A 20,559-nucleotide genomic window follows, 5' to 3' on the forward strand; every position below is an offset into this window, starting at 1 on the left:
TTGCCCAGACTGGCCTCCAACACCTGGGTTCCTGTGATCATTCTGCCTCAGCCTCCTGAGGAGCTCGGACTCCAGACATGTGCCACTGTCCCCAGCTCGTGCATTCTTTATGCTCTCCTTTGACCTCCGCCTTGATCTACAGGGTTTGAGATAATTCCTCCTGGCAGAGTGCCTTCACGTTGATATTCACAGAAGGCTGGAGAGCGAGGGAGTAATAGACAACCCATTTTCTAACCACCAGCCTTGTATTCTTTATATAGTGGGTTTTGTCAGGGATTTGCATCAGAATCACAGGTGATTTTTGCCATCATGCCCCTCATAGAGAACCTGCAAGAAGAATTAGAGGCAATCGAGCTACCTCTGGTCACCCCCCCTTCCCTCCACATCCTCGTGGGCACACTGGGCTATGGTGTGACAGAGGTGTCCAGACCCCGGCTGAGACAGGGAAGCCACTGGGAGAACCTGCTGGCCCAGCCCCAGAGCTGCCACAGTATTGGGCCTGGTGGAGAGATTCGAAGTGGCTAGAAAGGAAGGAAACCCAGAGCTTGTACCCAGCAATTGGATAGGTTAAATTACTCCCAGCAGGCAAACAGCCTGGCCGGAGTTCTGCATTGAAGGACCACCCTTACCAGGTTCAGAGAAGGCCAAGGGTCGGACAGGGAAGACGGATTGGATTCTTGCAGCAGCCAGGTGAGAAACGAGGAAGGTCAAGCTAAGAGCCTTGCTGGGCCTGCAGGAGAAGGGGTCCATGGAGAAGACTCAGCAGCTGCATTTGTAAAAGTGTGGTCCCTAACTGCTCTAGGGGTAAGGTTGGTGGCAGGACCAGCCAGGTCTCCTGTCAAAGCCTGTTTCCTGCACTCCAGAGCAGTCTTCACACAGACCTCCTAATCTTGTGGATATTAATAACGCCCAGAATTATAACTGGAAGAGAACTGAGGCCCGACCACTCAGCAGAGCTGCTCAGGAGCACAGTGCGTGAGGGGCAGAGCTGGCTGCGGCTCCTGGGTCTGTGCTGTTCACCGGTCCTGTCAGGAGCCACAGCATTGCAAACCCAACTGCTTTTGTTACGCTTTGAATTTTTGTGTAAAGACTTCTCATTTTTTTTCTTGATACTCATAAAAATGAAAAGAAAGAATGCTTCTAGAAGTAAACTGGCATACAGTGACATTTTGTCATTATCTTCAACGTAGATTGTCACTTCGGTGCCGGATTGATTGTGAGCATTTGGAATTTTAGAAATACTGACTTCATGTGCGGAGCGTTGCTTAACTGAGGCCTCGCCTGGCCTGAGGTGGCTGTCCCCAGAGCGTTTGCTGTGGAAGTGTATTGCAGGAAAGAAGTCACTTTTTCTTATGCCTTATGCGGAATGATGCCTCCAGGAGCTTTGTGACTCACACTCACAAGCAGTTGCTGAGGCAGCTGTAATGCTGGTTAGGAACAGATAGAAGGTGAACACATCCAGCTGTTCGTGGTCTTTGAGGGTTCTATTTTAAGGAGCACTGTGCCTGTTTTTAGTCTCTCGAAATTGACTTTTGTGCACAAAATTGAAGTAAAATGAATGTGTATGCCACAAAGTAAGGCCATGTGGAACTAACTCAGTGTACCATGTTTTGCTTCTAGTGTTGCTACTCTCAGGCTTTTTATTTAACTAGAATCAAATATATTCTTTAGAGAATTTATGTAAAATTTTAAATTTTGAAATTACCTTTTAAAAATTTTAATTGTGATAAAATATACATAGCATTTATTATTGTAACCATCTTTAAGTGTATCGTTCAGTATTGTTAAGTATATTCATATTATTTTGTAATTAATTTCCAAACTTTCTTTTTCCTGGAAAAAATAGTTGTAGAAGACATTGTGTGAATTGAAAAGCCAAGAAACAAAGGTGTAACATCCACACAGCCAGCAAGGTGTGTTGGCTTCAGGGAGACACTGCCAGCCGTATGGTGCCTGGCACCGGGGAGAGAGAAGCAGCAGCTCACCCTGGTGGGAAGGTGAACTGTGAGGGGAGAACCACATTCAGGAACCAAAGTCTAGGTCTGCCCAAAGGCTCTAGATCCGGGATGAGCGGATGCTTTCTTTGCCTTTCTTTTGTCTTGATTTGCCCCCTCCCTTTTGGTTTAGACAGGGTCTCACTATTCCAGGTTGGCCTCAAACTCATTGTGTGGTTTAGGCTGGCCTGGAACTCCCAGTAATCCTCCTGCCTCAGCCTCCTGAGTGCTGGGATTACAAGCATGTGCCAACACATCCAGCAGCAAGCCTTTTCTGTGAAGGACCATGATTCTATAAATCATGATGTCCCAGTCCCAGCTACCTAGCTCAGCCTGATAGTGCAGAAGCAGCTATTTGGCAATAACTGAATGAGCATGATGATCCAGGAGATGGTTGGTACTTAGTATGTCCCCTACTGTAGGTGACATGCTGTTTTTGATCTGTCTGCAGCTACTGTCAAGTTTCGCAGTTTCTCAGAGCTTTTTATTTCTGTAAAATGGAAACAATAACTGTAGTACCTTGAGCTAGCACAGGTTTACATGAAATATGTAAAATGATGCTGCTCAGAATGTAGAAGTTACCACTAATGCATTTTTGTGAAGTGGTATTAGAATCATAGATGGTTCATAGATTCCTGTGTTTAATACAGTGACAAATTTATACCTTATATGACTCACAAAAGGGCTGAACCACAACAACAGACACCTGACAAGTCTGGTGGAGCTAGATGTAATTTCTCTGTTTCATGACAGGTACTCCGGGCAGTGGGAAGTGTTCCTCACAGTTATTGGGGGAATCTGAGCTCCTCTTTGCTTCTCTGCTTTCATGGTCACTGTGCTCTGACTATAGCACTGGAGTGGGTGAGGGTCTGGGGAAACCAGACAGGCGGGGGACACATCATTTCCCACACTCTCCTGGGGAGGACCTGGGCATGTTTCACTCCTCCCTGGACAGAAGACCAAGTGGCTGGAGTCTGTCACCACAGGGGAAGGAGAACAGATGTGGGCTCTGAGGTCCCAGTCTGTGTATGTCCCCTGGCGAATCTCGAACAGCTTTTCCTCTCCTTTGTAGTTTGAGTTGTTGTCGGTTTGCAAGTGTAAATCATCTGAGTATCACTTTGGTACTCATGGCAGTGTACCAAGATGAGATGAGTTGTACAGTATAATCTAATTGATTTTTAGTTAAAAAGCTCCTAATTTGAGATCAGAATAGACTTTTAACGAATATTTACATTGGCAAGAGTCCTTGATTGTTAGAAACTGGTCATCAGTATATTCTATTTGTAGTTGTAGTTTTATGTTTGTGGTATTATAACTTAACCTCATGTAAATGCCATAATTTGGCATATCCTCAGATACTTGACCTAAATTTTTCTCTCTTGGAAAATAATTCTGGCTGTAAGAATATGCATAGCAACTTGGCAATACTCTCGAATTACAGTGCTCTCAAAGTGTAAACTAGCAGATCCGGCTAGATGGGAAAGTTGCTTTTAGAGTATCTCCCTTTACATTGGCTTTAAGCTTTACTCTGCAAAAACACTGATTTGAGGAATGCATTCGTGACTAAACTTGTATTTGGGGGCATGGAAAGTACTTACTGTTAGTTATCAAAAATTAACCTCTAAAATAGGAACATAGTTAATGAGCTTGCATTAATAATTTGAGGGAAAATCTCAAATCATATAATGCCACCTTTGGGAAAAATGGAGCAAAATGTGTGACTAGTGAATGTTTGAATATGTGCATACTTGTGTGATGTAAAACAAAAGATTGAAATAATGACAACTAAACATTCTTTGTGCACTTTTATCCTAGGAATATGTCTATAGTTTATTGTGAATTGCTGGTTCACATACAGCCAGTGTGGTGTATTGTGTGTTTGACAAAGGCATTCGAAAAGAGACAAAGACATTCACATTCAAAGTAGGGCCTTGTTGAGAAGTAGAATTATTACCTTGATACGATTTATAAGTGTATTTATAAGTGTATATGCTTTGTATAGTTCACAGAATATAATTAGTTTTCTTATATGTGTATTAGAATGAATATTTTTTAAATGTCAGGATTTTGAGTGGTTCTTCCCCTTTGCATATTTATAATGACTATATTAGCTTTCTGTTACTGAAACAAAATACCTGAGATAATCAACTCAATACGGGAAAAGGTTTATTTTGGTGCATAGATTCAGAGTTTTCAGTCCATGGTCGCTGTTAGTTTGGGCCTGTGGCAGCAGCATGGTAGGCAGCTTGTGAGGAAGGAGGCCTGTTCAGCCCACGGTCCCAATTTCTCCTCAAGGAGGCGGCCCAGTGGGGCCACCTTCTTAAAATTCCACTGCCTCCCTGTAGTTCATGGGCTGGGCTCAAGCCTTGGGCTGGGGGATATTCCAGATCCAAATCGTAGCAGTGTATATCGCTTTGTGATGATAAAAAGATTTAAAAAGAGTTCTCATAATTGATGTAACTCTTTCTGTGAGATGGCAGTTTAAGAATCACATGGTTTATAGGTGGAGGCTTAGGAAAGACTGTACTTTGTTCATGAAATCCCCTTTTATTTCCTTGTAACCAGTCTTTCTTAGATCATCTAGGGGAAGCTGTTGAAACTTGTAAAGAAGTACTGAGATCTTATCTTTTTGGCCTTCTTTCCTGAAGTGTATTCTTGAAAATAGAATTTGGACTTTTTAAGACACCAGTGTCTGAGCTCCCACCCTCCACGGCTCTGTCACCCCTGCTACGCACAGTCAGGATTTGTGATTTAAGTTAGAATTGGAGCCAAGGTTAGAACGTGGGATTATGCAGGGACTTGGAGGTGATGAGTATGTCCTTGGGTCTCCTCCAGGGAGGAGCAGGAAGTGGAGTGGCTGTGGTGGATTAAGTACCCTGCTTTTGATGTTTAGAAGCAGCTCTCCCATTCGCTTCCTTTCAGCACTGGATTATTATATAACTTTAATAATGCAGACAAGCAAATGGGAAACAAGCAATATAAGGGCAAAATTGGTGGATAACTAGTTCTTATGGCTACATAGTTCAGAGCTAAAATTAATTTAAAAGTTCGAGTTTAAATTGGAGTAGTAAGCTATCATTTTGAGATTCGTTAAAGTGTTGCCTAGCATGCTGTGCTGTTTCTTAGCTGAGGCACCCATGTAGAAAAAATTGTGGGTACATGTGGACAAGATTAGAATCAGAGGAATAGCTACATTTAATTTGTTGAGATGTGTTTACCTCAAATGAACTATTTTATTGTTTCCTTTCAGTTTAGAGTAATTAGATTATTAATATCAACAATAATATGTAAGTTGCCCATTATTTTTCTAACTCAAAGATTCCTTAACTATACATCTGGTAATGACTTCCCCTGTGGAAGACTCAGTGACCACATGCAGAGAGCACTGGGAAAGTTGCTCAGTGTTCACTCCCACTTTAACAAGACACTGGGCGGCCTCTGGATCCCTCTCGGTTCTGGTGCTGGGCCAAGGCAGGGCAGCTGACTGCCCGTAAGCATGAGGAGGAAGGAAATGGGAAGCCAGGGAGGTGTGGGAATGCTTTAGGGTGGTCCTTCCTTTCCTGGCACCTTCCACTGCGGAGCCTCCATGCCTGCCTGCTCACAAAGCAGAAATGATGCAGTGAGGTCTCCACCACCAGAGAGGGTTTTCTTAGGAAAAGAAAGTTCCTGGAAGGAACCCATGAGGGAGGCGAGGCCATCAGAGGACTTTTTCACCTCTTCTCTTTGCTCTTATGCTTTATCTGATGCAATTTTGGTTCCATCGAGTTCACATACTTGTTTAGAAAGTTTTGAGTAGTCATTTCTAGCATTTAAACCTCTTTTCCAGGTTATACCACAAAAATACACCCTAGAGCCTCTTCATGAGCCCGTGTAGAGAGATTACTACAGGGCTGGGATTTCAGAAGTAGGATCCAGTGCCATTGGAGAGTAAGGAGTTTCCACCTACTCCCAGGTACAGACATGGTCAGACTGGTGGCCTTCCTATAGGACCTCCAGATGATACAGGGGAAATAATACAACTCCCAACCTGCTAGACATCCCATACGCCAAGTTCATGTTCCCAGAACAAAGAATGAATTCTGAGGAACAACAGAGGTTAAGAGTAGGAAATATTTATTGAGGGGAAAGACACAGAGACAGGAGAGGACCTGAAGAGATTACTGCAGACCCCACTTCACAGGGGAAGTTTTATAGAGCAAAATCACAAGGCGAGTACAATGTGAGACAAAACTATGATCAACCAGTAAGATTACAAGTATTGCTGCTTAGGTAATATTGTGACAATGGGGAAGCAAGCCACGTAGCAAGTATACATGGAAAGAACAAAGAACTTTTTTAGGAAAGGATGGATCCAGAGGTCTTGGTCACCCACTGGGGTGACTGATAACTGTCCAGACTTTATTTTATCGGGCCTGGTGTTACCACTCATCTTACCCCTTGGGGAAGCATGTAGGCCTGGTCATTTCACCTTTATCTTGAGGCGTGGTCTCCAACAGATGTGTCTCCAGCCACAGTTGTAATGTTTTTATCTTTTGCACTGACTCCTGCAAGAGCCCAGTCCTGACTGCCTGTAATATTTGTACCTAACTTAGCTATCTGTAATAGCCTGACCGTTGTGCCTGCTGCCTGCTCCTGGGAGTGCTCCTTGTGCAGAGAAAGGTGGTCCTATCTGGTACAGGTATGAATGTTCTAGAGAGAATGCAGCATATTCTTTAGCTTCCTCTGGGACACCCCCTTTATCCTCTGACTGACTGCCGCTCTCTGCTCAGATTTCCCCCTCCCAGAGAGTCCTCCCCTGACCCATGGGTGTGATCCCCTCTTACCTCCAACCCTGATCTAGCTGCTGTCCTACCTATTTTGTGTTTGCCCAAAGCTCTAGTGACCATCGGACACGTTCCTTATGGTCTGAGTTCCAGGAGAGCAGGCAGCTGCTTGTTCCTGTCTTCTGGGTAGACCCAAGGCTGGGGCTGGGCCAGCCAGGCAGGCACCTCTGGTTGTCAAGAACCTAGCCCAAGACAGAACTGAGGGCCAGTAGGACTCAGACATCCAGTGACCTCAGGGCATGGGCAGATGGCTATAAACAGTGCAGACTCTGGCCCTGTGTGTAAACTAGGACCATCATTGAAATACTTCATATGATTTTCTTAGCGCATGCATGGTAAGTTCATGCAGCTTCCAAGAGATGTTAAATCATGTAAATTGTTTAATATCAGCTAGGGATGGAGGGGTGGTAATAAGCTTTATTTTCTTTCTTTTTTAAAATCTGATACTTCTAAAGGGTTAAAGGGCCAGCTGTCAGGTCAAAGAAGTTGACTAATGTGTACCTAATGGAGTGGTTATGTTGAATGATGGTGCAGGAAAAATAGGTTATTTTGGATAGGATGATTATTTAGTATACTAAAATTCTCAGTTATTAACATTTCTCCTTTGCTAAATATTTATAAAGGGAGCCTATTACACGCCAGGTTCTGCTCCATGCTGTGGCTACACCCTATGTGAGACCTAAAAACCTTCAGGAAACCTCAGCTTAGTGGAGCAGATGGAGAGGGGTAGTTGATATAATTTCTGAGAATTTAGAGGATCCTCTTTCAAGGATGTTTTTCCCCTCTCTCTGAGGATATTGCTTCTCCATATTTGAACATCCTGTTCTCTTAGTTCTTGTTCCCACATTTGTGAGTGAGGGGATAGGACCAGGGTTGGCAGGGTGCATCTCTGTTGCCTTTGGCTGGTCTGTCTCCTGGGCCCCTGTAGGGCAACGGGGAATCTGGGTGGTGTGCTGTGGTAACCTCTCTGTTGGGTGCAGTGCTTTGCTTTTATCGGGACATTAAATTTTGATGGGAGACACTTTTTGTTATCTGTGATGAGTCTTTCTGTCCTCTTCAGTAAAGGGATATCCATTTATTTAGCAGGTACTTGTTGGGCAGTTAGTGTGCTAAGCACTTGGAACAAAAGGTGGTTTGCCTATAAAGAGTTAACATTGTAAGGGCTAAATGTGTGTGTTGAAAGGGAGAGAGAGGCAAGGTATCTTATGGTACTTATGGGAAGGCTCAAAAATTACAAGAAGTATTTTTTGCTTCCCCCCTCCCCCCACACTCTCCCTCCCCTGCCCTCCTCTCCTCTCCTTGTTTGAGGCAAGGTCTCACTGTATTGCCCAGCCTGGCCTTGAACTTCTGGACTCGAGTGATCTTCCCACCTAAATCCCCTGAGTAGCTGGGACTATGGGGGTGCACAACTTACACGTGGCTTTCCTTTTTTTTTAATATAGGGCTTGTTAGTTTAGATTACTATCTTAGAAAACAATATATTACCCATTGTGAATTCTTACTTGCATTTTGTTTCCACTTACCTCTTTCCACGAAGGAATTATATATGCATTCCAAATTTATTTTCCAGCAGACAGATACATTTCCAAAATTTATTTTCAGCAAGTGCAGTTACAGGAAGGGGTTTCTCTATAGCTCACACATTCACAAGGTGTTCTTAGCTTAACAGCGAGAAAGCCACTGGTGTGTCCACATAACAATAACCACTCCACAGTGTAAACATGCACCATTATTGTGTTCTCTTATAATTCTAGAAGGAAAGGTACAACTTGGCAAAAAGACTTTTTTAGTTTGTAAAGTCAGGTGCAATAACTAAGAGGAAAACTTCCAGTATCAATCTTGATCCTCATTTCAGTCAGGGTCTTCACAGTGGAAAAGACTTCTCTACCCAGAAATCGCATCTTTCTATCTCTTTCCTCATACTGCCAGAGCAACGTTTTATCATCATTACTCAGTATGATTACGTGTACAAAGGGGGATTTAAAAAAAGAAATCATGAAGACGTTTTGAACATGTAGCTTTTCTCACCAGTATTTCAACTCTTAGGTTTAAGATGGGGCCTAGGAATACTTCAGTGGTTGGAAAATAGGGACTATGGCTACAAAAAGAAAAACTAAATGAGGTAGTTAAAGTAAAGCTTTCACACCCAGGGCTTTCCTGTTCCAACTTCATATTGCCTGTTCCCTCCTTGCAGTACTCGGGCAGTGATCATTATTACTTGGCTTAAGTTGCACCAAGAAAATTAAAAAGAGAAAAAGAGCATGTGAAGTTGTGTCCTCTTCCACAGTTCTTCAATAGTGCAGGCCCTGGCACACTCCAAGTCACCTGTGAATTCCCGCTCGGGTGCGCACCTCTCCTGTGCCTAGGAGGATGAAGGATCTGGCAGTTGTGGGGAGCAGCTGGCACTCGGGCTCCAGACAGCAGCACACACACTGGCTCCCTAAGAACCAAGTAAATCCATGCGAGGGCATCTACTTGTGGTCCTAAGATTTGAAGGAATTTTGTTAATTCTGCAACCTTGGTTTTCTGATGTTTTGTTGTTGTTGTTGTTGTTGTTGTTTTCTTTTATTTTGTTTTTTCCTTTTAGGTACATTGAAACAAAACAAAAGATGGGTATAGGATCGGGGGAGCCATATCAAACGGGTCCCTAAATAGATGACAGCCCTTTGTCCACTTACCCATATATAGTTGCCTTGCAAGTACACAATACCTCACTGTCACAATTAGGCTAAGTAGTTGTCTTTTCCACTGTGGGTCACCTTGACACAGGTGAGTCTTTGGAAAGAGTCACTTTAGGTTATAGGAAGCTGCTACGTATAGTTTGTTGCAAGTAATAAAGCTACTTCTAAGACGTGCTTCTTTCTAAATTTAAATCTGTTTTGGTCTGAATTGAATGCCCAAGGTTGGGTCACAACCTTGAACATCATTTGCATATTAATAAGAAAAAGAAAACCGGAGGAGATGGATTCTTTAAGCAAACCAAAATAAAGCACAGATTCTAGAGGCCTCGCTCCATCTTCATTCTCCTTCCACAAGACTTCTTGAACTTAGCTGACAGCAATCTTGTTTTCTTCCAGCAAGTGAGGCAGTTGGTTCTTGGCAACACTGTCAGTAACACCTGGGTTTTTTTTGCATCAGCCCTGACACCTGCCTGGAGTCATCCATCGTGGAGACAGTGGTGTCACTCACCACGGAGCTAGTCCTCAGGGACACAGGAAGAGTGGTAATGCTGCCGCTCTGGGTCTCCCAGGCGTCACTGGTCTGCATGGTCAGGCCGCCATAGAGCATGCTGACTGCTTCACACCACCGGGTCCATGCGGACCGAGGGGCACAGGATTTCCTTGGAAGCATTCCTGAGACTCTTTCTATCCATAGGTACCAGAGAGCCACTGTGTTCTCAATGGCCAGCTTCCTCCCATGGTGACCCAAGTTACTGTTGGTCCCGTGTGTCATGTAGTGGACCTTCAGGTTGCCTTTGATGGTAATGAAACACAGAAGCCTCCCGAATTTACATGTCCTCCTTGTACAGGGCCATGTAATCTTCTCTGTATCATTACAGTTTTAGTGTGTGTTACACAGAAGCAAGCACGTGTTTGTTAGATCGAAGTCAGGCCCTTGTGCTTGCGAGGCAGGCGCAGCGCCATGAGCTAAATCCCCGGCCCACGTATTTGTATTTTTATAAAGGTTTTGTTTTGCTTAAAGCAGTGAGTGGATGGATGGACCACAGCAAAAGGCTTAATAATTTTTCCTCTAGAGTCTACTTAACATGAATAATTTGACAGGTTTTTTTCTTTCTAATTGGTTTCCTTATTTAAATTAAAAAACTTTAATTTTTGGAGCAGTTTTAAATTCACAACAAAAGTAAGCAAAATGTACAGAAAGTTCCCAAATACCCCATCCCCACATGCACAGTCTTCCCCAGTATAGGCAACACTGAACCCCAGTGGGATGTTTCTTACAAGCACTGAACCTACCCTGGTACATCATTATCACCCTGAGTTCGTAGTTTACATGGGCGTTCACTCATGGTCTTACACATCCTTTGAATTTAGAAAAATTTCCGGTGTCATGTCATGCAGAACATCTCTGTGCTCTGCCTTTTCTTCTCTTCCCTTTTTAATCCTTGCAAGATACTGATCTTTTTATTGTCTCCAAGGTTTGACCTTTCCTGTAACATCATACAGTGGGAATTATATAGTACGTAGCCTTTTCAGATTGCTTCTTACACTTAGTAATGTATGCACTTAGGTTCCCTCCATTTTTTTTTGTGGTTTGATAACTCATTTCTTTTTAATGCTTAATAATACTCCATCATCTGAATGAACACATTCTTGTTTCTTTTGGTGTTGTTGTTGTTTTGTTTTGAGACAGCATCTCACTGTGTGGCTCATGCTGGCCTCTGGCCTCACCGTCTTCCTTTGCCCCAGCCTGTGAAAGCTAGGGTCAAAGGAGATGCACCACAGTTTATCCGTTTGCCTCGGAGAGTTGCTTCTGAGTTTTGGCAGTTACAAATAAAGCTGCTGTACATATCTCTATGCAGGTTTTTGTATGGTCATAAGTTTTTTGGGTTTTTTTGGTACCGGGATCAAACTCAGGACCTTGCGCTTGCAAGGTCACTGAGCTAAATCCCCGGCCCCACAGCTCCTTTGAGTACATAGTAAGGAGCCAAGCCAGTTTGTGGACTACATAGTGCAGAGTATGTTTAGTTTTGTAAGAAACTGCCAAAGTCTTTCAAAGTGTCTGTCATTTTGCATTCGCACCAGCAGCAAATGAGAGTCCCTGTTGCCTCACATCCTGTCTAGCATTTAGGGACTCATGTTCTGGATGTAGATCATTTTATGTGTGTGTCACGGTACCTCATTATTTTGGTTTGCATTTCCTTGGTGATAGAGGATGTCTTTTCATTGTTTGTCATCCATATATCTTCTTTGGTGGTAGGTCTGCTAAGGACTTTGCCACTTTTTAATTGAGTTGTTTTCTCATTGAGTTTTTAAAGTTCTTTGTGTATTTTGTATAAAGTGTTTATGAGAGCTCAAGTGACTGCTCAGAGGTGAGGCATTTCTAAGGAGCAGAGATGGAAACTTTCTTTGCAGTTTTCTGACTGCAGATAAGGGTTCTACGCTTGTTGCTATTGATTATTCAAACCTCAAAGTGTCCATTTAAAAAATCTTCTGTTTCATCACTGTATTTATTGTCTTATGCAGAAGCGTTAAATTACTGCTTGCAGTTCTTATTTAACATTCCCAAGCTCAATTTTCAATTACTTTGTAATGGGCCTGGCTTCTCTGACAGGTGTTTAGATTTCGGAATTGGGCACTAATTGTTCAAGTCTCATTCATATAGTTATCATTTTTTTGCCACTAGTCTCCCAGTTTAATTCCCATGAAAAATTCAGTTTTCTGAATGGTGTCTTTAAAATACAAAGTGCTTCCTCCTTGAACTTAATTGGATGAAAATTGGCAAATCCTATGAAAAACTAAGCAAGACCTAATAGGGGTGTGTAGAGTAACCGTATGTCCCAAGAGCCTGGGACAGCCCTGTTTAAGCTGGTGGTCTTGGCCCAGTTATTAAAGACTCCTTCTTTCATCTTAAGTTCATGCTTTGACAGTAAATTATCTGGAACCCCTACCTTGTAGGCATATGAAAATGTTAACTTAAATATTTAAAAATTTGTGGCTCTGGCTATTGAAACTACCACAAGTTATGATCTCTCAACATTTAGGCAACCCACATATTCTTTGAACCAGTTTCCAAGACAAAAGGATAAGGAAAACAAATTCTCTGTAGTGAATGAAGCATTGCATACATACAATAAGAACTTGTTCATCTAGAGCAGTGATAGTCTGTTGATGTGGCCGAGCTGTGTATTAAATGAAGGGCAGGAATGTGAACAGTTAATGGGAGGAACCAGGGCCTAATGAGAATGTTGGCATTCACTGCAGAGGATAAAAAGGACATTTGCTGATAGAGACTGTGGAAGGTATTTGTTAAGGAAGATGAACTGTAGGTCATTGAAGGCTATTCCCAGCTGGCCTAGAAGTCCTGGGAATAGCATGACCTAGGGAAATAGTCCCCCTCAGATTTACCATGGAAGGACACTGTCCTGAAACATCTCACAGTGGGAGAGATGGCTTTGCTAGAATCACAGATTATGAAGGTGCTTTTTTGGAACAAAGATTAAAGGCTGTTTGGGGCCTATAATTGGAAATTAAACCATCAGTGTTACTATATGCAACTTAGAAGGGTTTCTTCAATTGGTTTTTTTTTTAAACAAGGAATAACCTTGTTATTAGTAAATAGCCTATTTGCACTATGTTGTGTCTTCTGTTAACTTTCATAATATTCTTCTAAATAATACGCCAAAGTATAGATCATTGAAGTGTCTATGATAAAATTATCTTCAATTCTAAATTTGATACTCTGCAAAATATTTTTTAAAAATACCTTTCTAGCCCGGGATTTAGCTCAGTGGCCCTGTGCCTGGCTTACAAGCCCAAGCCCCAAGTTCGATCCCCGGTACCAAAAAAAAAAAAAATCTTTCTAATGAAAAAGTCCAGCATTGTTTTTGTTGGTGACAAGCTCTGTGTTTCTTTGTTTTGTCTCCATCTTTCCCATTGGAACCCATTTTCAGCTGCCTGACCCTTGATCCTCTTATGGGTGAAGCATTGAAAAGCTGCCTGGGGGTTCTGTACCTGAGTTTTTAAAAACAAGTATATTCGAGAGTGTCCAACATTTTGGTTGACTTTTTGTGGAGGACTCTGGGTCTACGGGTCTGATTGATCCAGAAAAGACCCTTCCAGGTTCCTGTTCTGGAGGAGGAGTGACAATATGTGTGCTGGCGGCAGCGGGGAGATGAGGCCCGGGGTCCTGCTAAAGTCTGCAGAGATTTTCCTTCCTTCAGTTGTCATTCTTGTTCCATTCCTACTTAGGTACTTGTGTTTAATTTCTGGAGAACTGACCTTCAGTGTTATGTGCTAACTACAGAGGAGTGGGGGAAATAACTCGTAGACAGTTGTATTCAGAAATAACTACTGTAAATGATGAAACCTTTCATTTTTCTTACTCGCCAGTTTCTGATTTAGTTACAGTTAGTGGACAGTCCCCCGTGCATTTGACAAAGGCTCCACCGTCTCCGTGGCAGAATAACTCGCAACTTGCCTTTAAGATGCTGAGTGTCGCCATCCCTGTGATGGCTGTGGCTGTGGGGAGAGGACCTTGGGGCTCTGCTTACTGCCCCTACTTCCAGCTCCTCCAGTGTCTGTATTCAGCAGTGGGCCTTCCTCTGGTTCTCACATTTCACACGCGGTCATCTGTCTTGGGCCCTCACAGCCCATTGGCTTTCCTCTCTCTCCACCTTTCTTCCTTCACTCTCCTCACCGGGATTTGGGGGCATCTCCTATGTGCTGTCTCTTCTTGGTCCATTCTCTTGGCCTTTGTGGGTTTATTGCTGTCATTATATTTTGTCATTGTTTAGAGATAATTTGGGAAGAGAAAATCATGTGACTTCTGCTCACCCCTAGCTTAGCCATAAGTCTCCAGTTTATATTCTCAGGATGCCATTTTTTGCTACTGCTTCAAGAATGAAGACTTGAGTGGGCCCAGAGGGAAGAGGAGTCTAGGATTCATAACCAGATGGGATTGGCAGCATGAGCCATACGTGGGGCAGGGTGGGAAATGGCACCTGCTTGACCTGCCTGCGGTCATTTGGAAAACCATTCTTGGAAAGTGGGTGAGGGGCTTTAAAAAATTTTATAGTTCTTCACATTCATTGTCAAAAATTGGAAATTAGAAGCAGATGAAATGGAAATAAAATTATGCGCACATACCCATCTCCAGTTTCCCATCATAAGACTACACATGGCCTAGTTACTAGGCCCCAGGCGTGGACATGTAGGGTAGTGCTGACCTCTGCACGGAGCTGCCTCGTGCAGGTAGTGCCTCTGCTGGAGGCAGCACAGCTTCCAGTGGCTCCCACAAGTGTTTCCTGAGAAACAGAAGACTGGCTTCCCAGAGTCTGGGAGTGAGTTTATAAGCTCCTTGTTAATATCTGTATTCACAGGATGTGAAAGGTCTGTACTTGTTTCATAGCTTTAACATCTGCAGAGAACTTTTTAAAGCCATTCTTCGTGTTTTTTGAATCAGTTGCCACTTGGACATGTACCCATCAGCCAGCCCAGTTGGAAAGGAGCAGAAAACATGCTTGGGGCAAGTAGTTCATTCAGCACCTTTCCTGTGATCCATTAGGAACAAAGTTCAGAGTGTGATGGCCATCTAAACTACGGCAGGACATTTATCTTGGTGTTTTTGTCAGTTACCTTCAGGCACCAACCTCCCAGGGCCTGAAGGAGCCCTGCCCCAGCAGTGCCTCCCTCCCCCGGCAGGCCCTGGTGGCTGCTTAGCTTTAGTCTTGAAAGCAAAGTCCGAAGTTTTGCTTCTCTGTAGTCAACAGTAGGTAGCGAAGGCGTACAAGGAATTTCTCATAACAATGGCCCACTGTGAGCTATATTCCATGATTTCCTTTAAAAAAAAAAAAAAAAAGACACCACCTTTTGTGATTAAGTGTAAAATTTGACATGATTTCAGTGGATTAGTGCAAGTGTGTACTCACATAAGGATTGTAAATGATGTGGGAAGCCAAGCCAGAAATGATGGCGCACTTTGGAGGGCATTGCAGTGCAGTCTTACTGCGTGCGCACCCGGCTTGATGGGCACTGGAGGTCAGCAAAGGTGCCTGGAGCCAGCACACAACTGGACAGCATTCATGCTCTTCTTTCTTTTAAGCCATTCTTTGGAAGAATTCCTTTTCCTTCGTGTACTGTTTTTTATCTATTGGTAGTTTACAGTATTGCATAGAAAATGAAAATGAGATATAATAGGGCCGGGGATTTAGCTCAGTGGTTCTGCTGCCTGCCTTGCACAAGTGCAAGGTCCTGAGTTTGATCCCTGGTACCCAAAAAAAGAAAATAGGATATAATAATCTATATTTTTGTAATTATGATAATAGCAGTGCCTCGGGGGGAAGAAGTAAACAGATGGCTCTTCAGAGGCAAATAAACGAGTCCCCCAATCCATATGACTCTTATTCAGAGTATTTAACAATATGAGTAAAAAATGAAACTGTGAACCACAAAGAAAAAAGAAAAAAAGGACTAACTTACCTGATACCAACCTCAATTGTTATTTTCAGTGGATTTTTTTCAAAATTGTATTCTCCATTCCAGAAAGCAGTGTAAATATTCATCTCCTTAACTGAGTGTCACGAAGAATTAAACCTCTTCCCTTCCTAACTGAAGGGACACAGATGCTTACACTCCCTCAAATCTGTGAATGAGGACTGAGGAAAGAGTTGGGTAGGGTCACGGGTCCCCTGTGTCAGTGCCCTTCCAGTTCGCTAGCATTTTGTGAGCCTGCAGGCCCCAGGCCCCATCTGGGTCCTGGAGCGCCCCTGCTGAGCAAGCAGGCACAGATAGAGCGAGTGTTCGAGTTGCGCTCACTTCCAGAGGCCCTCACACTTCGTTTCACTTCGAAGGCAACACCCGCACACCCCAGACCCCAGACCCCAGACCCTGGCCTCCGACAGGCATTTTCTGAGCTCTGGGAGACTTGGGCAACCTGAGGAAGTTCATTCCTGTGGACTCTGGTGTTGGACCCTTGATGCTCAGGCCATTCATAGAGCCCGGAAGTGTTATTGTTTTTCAGCATGCTCACCTGGTACACTGTGATCTCAAGTTTATGCCTCTTGTTTTTAGGAAAACTTTTTCATAGTTTTGCTTACAGAATTTTATTGGCCAACTCTGGTGCTTGATGGAGTCGGGTTTCTTTAAGAGGTTTAGGTCTGTTAACTTTTAATCCCATTGGGCCACTGTTGGTTGTGCTTTATCTAGAGCTTTTGTGTGCTGTGGCCCATCTAGAAAGATTTCTAATATTTAGATTTTGTCTTTAGAGTTAGTAGATGTATAAGGAACAGTAAGAATGGGGGAACACTCAGTCACATGGTATTTAAATAGTAATGTTAGTAATATTTTTCCTTTACAGATGCAGCAGCTTTTTTATGAGAATTATGAACAGAACAAGAAGGGGTACATTAGAGATCTCCACAACAGTAAAATTCACCGAGCTATCACATTACATCCCAACAAAAACCCTCCCTACCAATACAGACTGCACAGCTACATGCTCAGTCGCAAAATCGCTGAGCTGAGGCATCGCACAATCCAGCTCCACCGAGAAATCGTCCTGATGAGCAAATATAGCAGCACAGAGATCCACAAGGAAGACCTCCAGTTGGGCATCCCCCCTTCCTTTATGCGCTTTCAGGCCCGCCAGCGGGAGGAGATTCTGGAGTGGGAGTTTCTGACTGGAAAGTACTTGTATTCGGCTGCCGACGGCCAGCCCCCCCGAAGAGGAATGGACTCTGCGCAGAGGGAAGCCTTGGACGACATCGTCATGCAGGTGATGGAGATGATCAATGCCAATGCCAAGACCCGAGGCCGCATCATCGACTTCAAGGAGATCCAGTATGGCTACCGGCGCGTGAACCCCCTGTACGGGGCGGAGTACATCCTGGACCTGCTGCTCCTGTACAAGAAGCACAAAGGGAAGAAGATGACGGTGCCCGTGAGGAGGCACGCATACCTGCAGCAGACCTTCAGCAAGATACAGTTCAGGGAACACGAGGAGCTGGATGCGCAGGAGCTGGCCGACAGGATCAATCAGGACTCGGGCTCCCTGTCCTTCCTCTCCAATTCCCTGAAGAAGCTTGTTCCCTTCCAGCTCCCCGGGTCCAAGAACGAGCGCAAAGAGCCCAAAGATAAGAAGATAAACATCCTGATTCCTTTGTCTGGACGTTTTGACATGTTTGTGAGATTTATGGGAAACTTTGAGAAGACGTGTCTCATTCCTAGTCAGAATGTCAAGCTAGTCGTTCTACTTTTCAATTCCGACTCCAACCCTGACAAGGCCAAGCAAGTTGAACTGATGAGAGATTACCGTGTCAAGTATCCAAAAGCGGACATGCAGATTTTGCCTGTGTCTGGAGAGTTTTCAAGAGCTCTGGCCCTTGAAGTAGGATCTTCTCAGTTTAATAATGAGTCTCTACTCTTCTTCTGTGATGTTGACCTGGTGTTTACTACGGAATTCCTGCAACGATGTCGAGCAAATACAGTTCTGGGCCAACAGATATATTTCCCCATCATCTTTAGCCAGTATGATCCAAAGATTGTCTATAGCGGGAAAGTTCCCAGTGACAACCATTTTGCCTTTACTCAGAAAACTGGCTTCTGGAGAAACTATGGGTTCGGCATCACTTGTATTTATAAAGGAGACCTTGTCCGCGTGGGTGGCTTTGATGTTTCCATCCAGGGGTGGGGGCTGGAGGACGTGGACCTCTTCAACAAGGTTGTCCAGGCGGGTCTGAAGACGTTCAGGAGCCAAGAAGTGGGAGTAGTCCACGTCCATCACCCGGTGTTCTGTGACCCCAATCTGGACCCCAAACAGTACAAAATGTGCTTGGGTTCCAAAGCATCAACATATGGGTCTACGCAGCAGTTGGCTGAAATGTGGCTAGAAAAAAACAATCCAGGTTACAGTAAAAGCAGCAATAATAATGGCTCCATGAGGACAGCCTGATGTCCAGCTCTGCTGGAAAAGACATTTTTAATTATCTAATTTATTTTTCAAAAATTTTTTGTATGATCAGTTTTTGAAGTCCATACAAGGATATATTTTCCAAGTGGTTTTCTTACATAAGACTCCTTTAAGATTGAGCTTTTTGAACAAAAAATGTGATCAGTGTTTGCCTTTGAACACATCTTCTTGCTGAACATTATGTAGCAGATCTGTTAAAGCCTGACTTGAAACGTACCTGATGAACAGAACTTTTATGTTTTTTACATTTTTTCCAGACCCCTTCTCTGCAGTCCTATGCAGAAAACGTAAACAACATTCCTACGAAGCATCATTGTGATGGAAACACTGTAACTCTGGTAAATGCTCTTTTGTGCCGGTTAGCCTTGCAGATTCTACCTTTGATTTGGTTTGGTTTGGTTTTAACAACAACTTTTTCTTTAAAAAGCCAATATGTGTTCCACTTGTAAAAAAGGAAACATGATAAGAGTTGTATCATTGTCCTCTGATTCTTTCCCCTAAACCGCACTCGACGGGTCAAGGCCAAGTAGGCGCCTGTAAGCGAGGGCTGGAGGAAGCCACAGCAGGCTCAGTGGTGGCTCTTCCTGCAGTTCCTTTGGCCCAGATGGACCTGGTGTGAATTCCAAGAAGGGATGGGCTTCTCCCTCTCTTCCTGACCCTTCTCTTTAGAGGGCAAATATTAATATTTAGAATGGCAAAGAAGAGTTATTGTAATAATCCTAATGTATGCAAGCTACACAAATGAAAACACCCTCCTGAAAACACTAGGGAGAAACCGTTGGTTTGCTGCCTTCGTCCTGTCTGTGCTGAGCTGGTGGAGATAGTTACTTCATCCTTTAGTTGCTGTTGTTTTATCCTTTGTATCTGAAATCCCTTTAATTTATTGAATATCCTGGGTTTAGAGCGCTGCCATTGCCGAGTACCTGTTACTGGTATTTTTGTGCACCAGGAGTGTGGTTAGTATATTTTACTTGCAGTACACCAGTCTCCAAAGATTTCCTTTTGAAAATACCTTTCCCCTCCTTAATTTTCACATTCCTGTTTTACTAAAATATTCAGTGTTCTTCCACAGTTTTGGTGCTCATGTGTTTTGGGGACAAAAATGAATCTGTCATTACACCAGAATGTTTGTTTTCAACTCACAGATCAAATGTGCCTTAATAAAATTTGTTTTTGTTTAGATTTCAAACAGTTGATAGACTTGCCATTTTAATACACATCATTGGAGATCAACTTATTTGTAAATAGCCTGTTGCTCATTTGGAAAAATAAACCAGTGGACAATATTTTTCTATTGTACTTTGCAGAACCATTTTGTCTCATTATTCCTATTTTATCAGGAGAATTATGTTACCTTTACAGAGTAAAACTTAGACTCAAAGTTTTTCAAGTTCTTTGGGTGAAACATTTTTGTGGACTGCAGTTTGAGAGTGAAACAAAACTGACTTTGAAATGCCTCTTCCTCTATGTTTTCCTTGAGTAAAGTTGTCTTTTGTTTGTTCTCCATCAGCTTGCAGACTCCAGTTCTTGAAAACAGGTCTCCAAGCCAGTCCAGGCCCTTCTCTGGCTTCTCGGTACAAATTCTCCTTCCTGGCCTGAGATCTGTACTTGGCTCGTGTCCCATGTGATGCTCTGTGTAAAAACGTTCTCAGGGTTTCACTACACGATCCAAAAGCAAAAAAAAAAAAAAAAAAAAATTTTTTTTAATTAATTTTTTAAAAGTAGTGTGATCTCTGATGCCAAGGGCAGCAAGCCTTTGTGAATGAGAATTACACTCCTGGGAGAGGTATTTACAGTGTAATGACAGTTAGGTCCAAGCATAATAACATCGTGCTCACAGAAAGAATTGCTGTAATTCTGCCTAACTGCCATATACTCTGCGGGATTGTTTAGTTTTCTTGGAAAAAAGCAGACATTTTATTCTCTAGTAAGGAAGAGCATAATCCACATCGGATGACAGTGTCATGTAAATTCTCTTATTTATCCTAACAGTGGACTGTAGGGATTTGCAAGGACAGGTTGCATACAGCAGCCCTACTGAGCTGAATGTCCATCCAGCATGTTGGCAACTCTTGCTTAAACTCACCATTTCCTTC

The 20,559-nt window shown here is 43.2% G+C and overlaps 1 protein-coding gene and 1 non-coding gene across 2 annotated transcripts in view; one reads left to right on the forward strand and one right to left on the reverse strand.

Moving 5' to 3' along the window:
* Positions 1–19,762, forward strand: part of Chsy1 (chondroitin sulfate synthase 1) — a 61,041-nt gene extending 41,279 nt beyond the window's left edge. The window contains exon 3 of the mRNA XM_004852674.3: positions 16,853–19,762. Within this exon, the coding sequence (XP_004852731.1) occupies positions 16,853–18,445 (1,593 nt within the window). The 3' untranslated portion in view covers positions 18,446–19,762. The remainder of the gene's footprint in view (positions 1–16,852) is intronic.
* Positions 10,302–10,403, reverse strand: LOC147824848 (U6 spliceosomal RNA). The gene has a single exon (XR_015441853.1). It is a non-coding gene; the product is annotated as a U6 spliceosomal RNA (small nuclear RNA).
* Positions 19,763–20,559: the final 797 nt, after the last annotated feature.

This window comes from Heterocephalus glaber, unplaced genomic scaffold, assembly GCF_053883595.1.
Source record: "Heterocephalus glaber isolate CG9 unplaced genomic scaffold, H.glaber_assembly_v1.0 deba00001531, whole genome shotgun sequence".
Lineage (NCBI taxonomy): Eukaryota > Metazoa > Chordata > Mammalia > Rodentia > Bathyergidae > Heterocephalus > Heterocephalus glaber.